General features: G+C 53.9%; 1 protein-coding gene across 8 annotated transcripts in view; it reads left to right on the top strand.

The window, feature by feature from the left end:
- The window catches only part of Kcnj12 (potassium voltage-gated channel subfamily J member 12), a 42,791-nt gene extending 37,145 nt beyond the window's left edge, over positions 1 to 5,646 (top strand). For all 8 annotated transcript variants that reach the window (XM_023700167.1, XM_023700172.1, XM_023700166.1 and 5 more), the window contains one exon: positions 1,032 to 5,646. In XM_023700167.1, the coding sequence (XP_023555935.1) occupies positions 1,032 to 2,389 (1,358 nt within the window). In that variant the 3' untranslated portion in view covers positions 2,390 to 5,646. The remainder of the gene's footprint in view (positions 1 to 1,031) is intronic.
- The last annotated feature ends 2,527 nt before the right edge of the window (positions 5,647 to 8,173 follow it).

Here is an 8,173-nt window from a genome sequence, read left to right on the forward strand (position 1 = left end):
TCAGGTGATACTCTGCAAGCTCCCATGTGCTGGGGCGGTGACTCTGTGGTTCTCTTTTAGAGATGAAAGAAGGAGGGATCGGAGAGACCCCTGGGTGATGTTGAGGAAACCCTAAGTGACCTTTGATTGGGTCTCTAGAGCCACCCCTCACCATCTCTAGTGACAAGGAGGTCACAGGCATGGACTGTTGTGCATAGGGAGGCACAGTAGGTGAGCTGTGTGGATGTCAGGAGTGTAGAGTGTGGGTAGGACCCCACTTGGTATGTCTGCAGTGATGGGGGACCAGGTTGGCAGGCTTTGTTCTGCCGTGGGGGTAAGACAATAACAGTGAACAGAGGAAGAAAGGCCTGCTCTTAGGACTGGCTGTCACCATGGGGTCCCAGGCCAGGCAACCCACATGTATCATAGCTGTCCCTGTTGTTATTCCAGTGGCGGTTCAGTGCCATAAGATGACTGTAGGATGGGACGGGCAGCCCTCAGGCACAGAGAGGCCTCTGGGGATAGCACATTGGAGCCAGTCTGAGGGTGGCAGGAGGATATGAGGTAAAAGGGTATCCAGCAGGGAGAGCAAGGAGGCTCAAGGTGGTTCTGGGGGGTCATGGGTCTTGTGTATGTAGGTCCTGCAGGTCCCAGAGGGCCTCTGGCTTTGAACAGAGAAGGGACAGGATCTGATTCAGCCTATGACTACTGCAGGGATTGAGGGGCTGGTGTGCATGCAGGGAGGTTGGCAAGGTGGCCCCTGGTCCAGGTGGATAGCAATGGGGAGTCAGGCCATGAGGGTGGGAGAGAGGGTTTTATTCTAAGTATATTTTGAAAACAGAGCACTAGGTGTGGAAATCAGAGGATCTGGGGTGAATTGAGTTTCTGACTTGAGCTGTTAGGAGGCCATTTTCCAAAATGAGAAGGCATGGGATAGAGGAAAGACATCTGAACAGGGGTTCCAAGACCTGCTGGTCATGGCCATGGGCACTGGTGGGGATAGAGGAGGGACCATCTGCTCTGCCTAGCAGACCCTGTTCTCTCTGTTGCAGGAGCCTCCTTGCCTGGAGCCAGCCTGGGGCCAGGGCAGGGTCCCCCGGGCCCCGGGATGACTGCAGCCAGTCGGGCCAACCCCTACAGCATTGTGTCATCAGAGGAGGACGGGCTGCACTTGGTAACCATGTCGGGTGCCAATGGCTTCGGCAATGGCAAGGTGCACACTCGGCGCCGGTGCCGCAACCGCTTTGTCAAGAAGAATGGTCAGTGCAATATCGAGTTTGCCAACATGGATGAGAAGTCACAGCGCTACCTGGCTGACATGTTTACCACCTGCGTGGACATCCGCTGGCGCTACATGCTACTCATCTTTTCACTGGCCTTCCTTGCCTCTTGGCTGCTGTTTGGCATCATCTTCTGGGTCATTGCTGTGGCCCATGGTGACCTGGAGCCAGCTGAGAGTCGTGGCCGCACCCCCTGCGTGATGCAGGTCCACGGCTTCATGGCGGCCTTTCTCTTCTCCATCGAAACGCAGACCACCATTGGCTACGGGCTGCGCTGCGTGACTGAGGAGTGCCCTGTGGCTGTCTTCATGGTGGTCGCTCAGTCCATCGTGGGCTGCATCATTGACTCCTTCATGATTGGCGCCATCATGGCCAAGATGGCGCGGCCCAAGAAGCGGGCGCAGACACTGCTGTTCAGCCACAATGCTGTGGTGGCGCTGCGCGACGGCAAGCTCTGTCTCATGTGGCGTGTGGGTAACCTGCGCAAGAGCCACATCGTGGAGGCCCACGTCCGAGCCCAGCTCATCAAGCCCCGGGTCACGGAGGAAGGCGAGTACATCCCACTGGACCAGATAGACATTGATGTGGGCTTCGACAAGGGCCTGGACCGCATCTTCCTGGTGTCGCCCATCACCATCCTGCACGAGATCGATGAGGCCAGCCCACTATTTGGCATCAGCCGTCAGGACTTGGAGACGGACGACTTTGAGATCGTGGTGATCCTCGAGGGCATGGTGGAGGCCACGGCCATGACCACACAGGCCCGCAGCTCCTATCTGGCCAATGAAATCCTATGGGGCCACCGTTTTGAGCCAGTGCTCTTTGAAGAGAAGAATCAGTACAAGATTGATTACTCACACTTCCACAAGACCTATGAGGTGCCCTCCACACCCCGCTGCAGCGCCAAGGACCTGGTGGAGAACAAGTTCCTCCTGCCCAGTGCCAACTCCTTCTGCTATGAGAATGAGCTGGCCTTCCTGAGCCGCGATGAGGAGGACGAGGGGGAAGGAGACCAGGATGGCTGTAGTCGGGATGGTCTCAATCCCCAGCCACGGCATGACTTTGACAGGCTGCAGGCTGGTGGCGGTGCACTTGAACAGCGGCCCTACAGACGAGAGTCAGAGATCTGAGCCGCTGGTGGCCAAGTGCAGGGTGACACCAGGGAGTGGCCCCATGTCCTGCAGGGGCACTGGGCTTAAGCAGAATGGGCAGGTGGCCCGGGTTGCAGACTCAGTAGCATTTTAGTCGTTTTATGTTTCTTCGCAATAGCCTTGGAAAGTTGGCAGGAGAGCGGGTGGCCAGAGTGGGCAGCCCATGGTCTCAGAAGCCAAGGTGGCACAATGTCAGGGAAGTGGCTTCCTAGGGATCCAGCCATAGAAGCCAGTGGCTTCTGCCTGGAGAAAGAGCTGCAGCCTGCACAGTCACCCTGCAGGGGCCACCTCTGTGGCTATGGCTAGCAGGTTGCAGACACCTCGATTTTTAACTTGGGGAGAAACACCAGATTTCAGCTTTCTCAACCTTAGCTTGGGTAAGACTGTTTACAAAAAAATAAGAACATGCAATTGAAAAAAAATTTTTAATTCATAGGGCTGTGGGGGAAGGACAGTAAGAATCCCATTGGTCTGTTGCAGTGCAAGCTGCTAGATGGATGGATGTTCCAGAAGGTTCCCTGAGGCTGGACTGACCTCTCCCCCATGTGTGCTTCAGTCCCCACAGTTCATCGTGTTTAGGGATGAATTAGGTTCTGTTTGTGACAGAAGAACCAAGACCTTGTTAATGATCATAATAAAAGCTTTCAGATGCTATTGGGATGGGGTTGGGGAAGAAACTAGTTTGCTCTTTTTGAGTTTGATGTACCTCAGAGGTGGTCTCAGGGCTGGGTGGCACCTGCCCTTCAGGGTCTCCCTGTCTCCATGTCCATGTTTTGCCTCTCTCTCCACTTCTGCCAGGGTCCACACCCCTTCAGATGAAGCGCAGCTGGGAAACATGGGAGGCATGTTAGGAAGGGGAAGGGAGGCCAGGTTCCCTCACCCAGTGGAAGTGGAACAGCCTTCCCACTGGGCCCGCAGGGAGAGTTGTGCCTTAAGAGACTTCAGGTTGTCTGACTTGAGTTGTTTCTGTTTTCATTGGACCTGCCTGTCTCCCTTCCCTACCTACTCTGTCTGCCCTAGGAAGGTGGCAGGGACCGAGCTCCTGGCACATGGCCATACCCCCGCCTCACCCCTCCCCTACATACCTCAGGCAGTGCAGCCTAGCCCAGGAGGGTCCCAGCCATTTTGGGGCAGTGAAAAGAATTTAGGGAAGTAGAGGAATTGTCACTCCCTCCATTTCTTGAGGTCACATTCATTCAAAGATGAATTGAAAAAATGGCCATAGAACAGAATTCCTGCTCAGGCTTCAGGGTCCCAGGATGTGGTTCCTTCCTCTTTCCTCTGTGTTTTCCTTGAGGACAGGAGCCACAGAGAGTTCAGGTTGTGCAATCACTTCCCTGCAAGGTGCAGTGTGACGGCCTAGAGATACCTCAGTCCACTTGCCTAGGGACAGGCCTCACTCCAGGGACCCTGATTGACAAGAGGTATGAGGTCCCTTGTGACCTCTTTGGCCCTGCCTTGTTCTTCTGGCTTGTGGGGCCAGGCTGAAGAGGAGCCCAGCCTTTCCTGGGGCTGCTGAGGAAACCTGTCTTCCCTGGCCAGCGCCTCAGAAAGGCAGTAATGGGAAAGCCTATGACTCTTGCCTGCTTTCCCAGGCTGCTTTGACCCATGCCCCCAAGCTCAGGGACAAGAAGGCACTAGGGACTCTACAGCCCAAGTGGGGAAACTGAGGCTGAGAGGGGGAAAGGGGATGTACAAGGCTACACAGTGAGTGAGCAGGGAGTTAAGGAGAGTCTGGGGCTGGGGTGGGGCTCCTGCCTCTTAGATTGTCCTCCCTGAGGATCAGGGCCCATGGGCAGTTCAGACATAGCTGTCATTTCTCTGAAAGGTACCTGGGATAGAGCCCAGAGATAGCTCAGCCTCTCATCCTGAGCTAGGCCAGACTCCAGGCAATCTGCCCTAGTAGCAGACCCTGCCTGAATTTTTGTTCCAGAAGATTTAGCCCTCGGCAGCTCTCTTCGCTCAGGATCTGCCAGCAGGACCTCAGCTCCCCCTGGGATCCTGGGTCTGGCCCCTGGCTCTAAAGTCTGACTGGCTTTCCCAGCCTTATTCTTGGTGTTCTGGGGATGGAATTAGCATGGCAGTGCTTAGTGCTCACCATCCAGTCCAGACTGCCAGGTGGGCACCTGCTGGTGGCCTGTGCCTCTGTCCCTCCAGGCCTGCACGGGCAAGCCTTCTATTTTCTGCTTCTTGAGCAGACCCAGGGCCCTAGATCCTTGCCACATCAGTGGCCTGGTGCGTTTGCCTCTCAGGCCTGTACTCCCATGCCCACATCCACCAGAATGATCCAGCCCAAGAGCTCAAGGGAAGGCAGCTTGAGCTGCTTTTCAGCTCTCGCCAAAGGCAGGCACATGCTGCGTTTTCAAATTCTTCTGTCCTCTTTTTTTCCTTTCCCTGTATTTATTTATTTATTTATTTATTTATTGCTTATGCTACAGACCAAAATAGTTCCCCTTTTAGTGCACTTGATGTGTGAGGACAGCTGTGAGGAGCCTTGAGTGCATGCAGGAGTGAGGGAGACTTGGTCCCTGGGGCGAGTGTGGGGAGGGGAGGGCTGTTGCACACGCGTGTGCATGTGTGTGTATGTGTGCAGAAGTGCACACATGATTCCCCACATAGGTGACACTGAATGGATGATGTGGATATGTGATATGTCCAGTTGTGTGTCTACCCACTGGTGTGTGTGTGTGTGTGTGTGTGTGTGTTTGCTCTTTCCTTCCAGAAGGAAGGAAACACTGACCAGGCCAGGGCTGGGTGCACACTGGCCAGATTGGGCACTGACCTCAGATTTCGGCAGTGCCTAGCCTGAGAGCTCCCGGTCCTCTACCCTGATCATCCAGTCAGTGCTAGTGTGAGTCACTGAAGGCGGCATCTGCACCTGGATCTTGTTGGATGCCATGGGATGTCTGTCTGTGTGGACGTGTGTGTGTGCGCGTGTGTGTGTGCATGTATGGTCTGGGGGGTGTGCACGTGTCAGTGGGGTGGTGTCTGTGTTGCTCAGAGCATGGGCAGCTGCCCCCCAACCTCTGCTGGTGCTGTGCCGCCCAGTCCCTGCCCACCCAAGGGGCCTGGGGGTGGGGCGGAAGTAGCCACCTTCGGGAGGCCCCTGTGTGGGGTGTCTGCCCTGTGTGAGGTCATAGAATGTCAAATCTATTTTAAATGGTAAAACGGGAGAATTTTCATGTTATTTTCAATACATAGCGGTATCTAAAGATGTAGGCAATGAGACTAGACCACATTAAATGCATTTTGATCTCTTTGAGTGCCACTGTGTTGAGATATGTGTCTGACCATCTCCTGCCTGGCTACAGCGCGTGCTAGGTACCCACTGCTTCCCAAGCCCTGTGTGCTGACTATGGGGCTTCTGGGGGCCCATTTCCAGGGTGGGAGTGGGAAGATCAGAGCCCAGCCCCCTTGTAGGCCCTGCCCCCTGTAGCTGCCCTGTGCTCCCTGCCTCTGCCAGATGCGTGGATGTGCCCCAAACAGCAGGTCCTCCCAGGGCTCCTTGAGATGAGGGACGCCAGCCCCAAGAAGGTCAGTCCTGATCCCACTGTAAGAAAAGAAGGCAATGGGACCTCAGGTCATCCTCCTGCAGCCTGGAGCTGGCAGGGGGCATCTGGTGTCACCTCTGCTCAGATGGCCCCGTGAAGCCAGGGCATGGCTGGCAGTGGAGGAGAGCAGAGCAAATAAAAGCCCATGGCACACTTTTGCTGAATTAGGCTTTGCATGCAAGGGCTCAGCCTCTGTGCTCTCCATGGTCAAGGCCTTTGGGAGAGAGCCCCTTTTGCCCAAACTGCTTCCAGGAATGGAGTGCCTTCCCCTTTCGGCCCTAGGACAGGGCCTCACTCTGCACATTTAGATGATTCTGCATGACCATGAAAGAAGTTCTAGCTCATCCTCGGGTGATGGCCTGTTTGCCTGCGTGTCCTGCCCCCTCAGGGATGATGCAAGTCCAGCTCAGAATCTGTTTTCCCACAGGTGCAGGTGGGGTGGGCAGGGTCCAGTGAGGAGGGGAATCCAGCCTCACCGACTCACAGATTTGAGTCATGAGGACTGGGAGGCACCGAGGTTGATGCTGGGTGTTGTCTCTGGGCAGGCCCTGAGAACACAGGCCCCCTCTTTCTCTCCTTCCTTTCTTCCTTCCCTTTCCCTCCCTCTCTCCCTTCCTCTCCCTCTTTCTTTCTCTCTTTCTTTTCTCTTTGTTGGTATGGAGGATTGAAACTAGGGCCTCTGGACTGAGCTGCATCCCCAGCCCTTTTATTTTGAGGCAGGGTCCACTAAATGGCAAAGCCACGGCTGGGCTCTCACTACGTGCATGCCACGGCTGGGCTCTCACTAGTCAGTCCTCCTGCCACAATCTCCTAGGCCATGGAGGCATATGCCAGGAGGCAGAGGAAAAGTGACCTCCTCTGCCTGCCTGGCCAGGTGACCCCATGGAGCACTGGGAAAGTCTAGGTGCTCTTCAACCCCAACTGCTACATGGAGGCAGAGACAGGAGGGCAGGGCTGTCCTTTCATGTCATTTAGGGGCATTTTTCTCACATGCTGCCCAGAAGTGATGAAACCACAAATGCTGAGAGACCCTAGTGGTCATACCAGCCGTAGAGCTACCAGAGTGCATCCAAGCGCCTAAAGACTGTGTATGAGCCTGACTCTACCCTCCCCAGCTCTTGCTCCAGTGCAGTGAACCAGATTCTCTATTCTTCAGTCTTCTCCTCTATGAAATGATGCTGTTAACCACACAGTTACTATGTGAAGAAATGAGGAAGAAATAGTGAAGTTGCTTGTAAGATGTCCTGAACACAGAGGGGCCACCCAACTGTAAGCTGTCATCGCAGGTGTCTGGGAGCTAAACGTGCCAGACAGGGCAGCTCTGGCAGAGGTTGGGAAGTTTGAGGAGCAGGTGGAAGACTAGTATGGCTGGGCCATCAGACTTGGAGGAAGGCTGACTAGGGCTGGGGCTGGAGCTGGATTTAGGCTGTCTGAGGGACCATAAGATGCGGAGGCTGCCTGCTGACATGGGCATGAGAGGCTGGGGAGATGGAGAACCAGGTGTGGCCAACAGCTCTAGGTGTTTAAGATGCTAAAAAATGGCACAGTACTATGGAAGTCGTTTGGCAGGTTCTTTCTTTCTTTCTTTCTTTCTTTCTTTCTTTCTTTCTTTCTTTCTTTCTTTCTTTCTTCTTTCTTTCTTTCTTCTTTCTTTCTTTCTTCTTTCTTTCTTTCTTTCTTTCTTTCCTTCTTTCCTTCTTTCCTTCTTTCCTTCTTTCCTTCTTTCTTTCTTTCTTTCTTCTTTCTTTCTTTCTTTCTTTCTTTTCTTTCTTTCTCCCTATCCCTGTCCCTGTCCCTGTCCCTGTCCCTGTCCCTCTCTCTTTCTCTCTCTCTCTCCCTCTGTCCCTCTCTCTGTGTTTGGGAATGAACCCAGGGCTTTGCACATGCTAACCATATGTGCTACTACTGAGCTACACCTCTGGCCAGCAGTTACTTTATAAAGTCAAACATATACTTCCACAACCATTCTACAGCTAGGTGTACCTGAAGAGAAGTATCAACTTATGTTCACACAAAAACTTGGAAGTGATTGTTTATAGGAGATTGATCTGTACTCACCCAAACCAGGAAGCAAGCCCAGTGTCCCTTGGCTGAGGAATGGATATAACAGACACTAATCATGGCCTGTACCTGTTGACACTCTAAGGTGAGGTTGTTGGGTTGGGGTGTAGCTTAGTGGTGGAGCAGTCACCTTGCATGCATGAGGCTCAGG

Source organism: Octodon degus, unplaced genomic scaffold (genome assembly GCF_000260255.1).
Source record: "Octodon degus isolate 3935 unplaced genomic scaffold, OctDeg1.0 scaffold00122, whole genome shotgun sequence".
Taxonomy (NCBI): Eukaryota; Metazoa; Chordata; class Mammalia; order Rodentia; family Octodontidae; genus Octodon; species Octodon degus.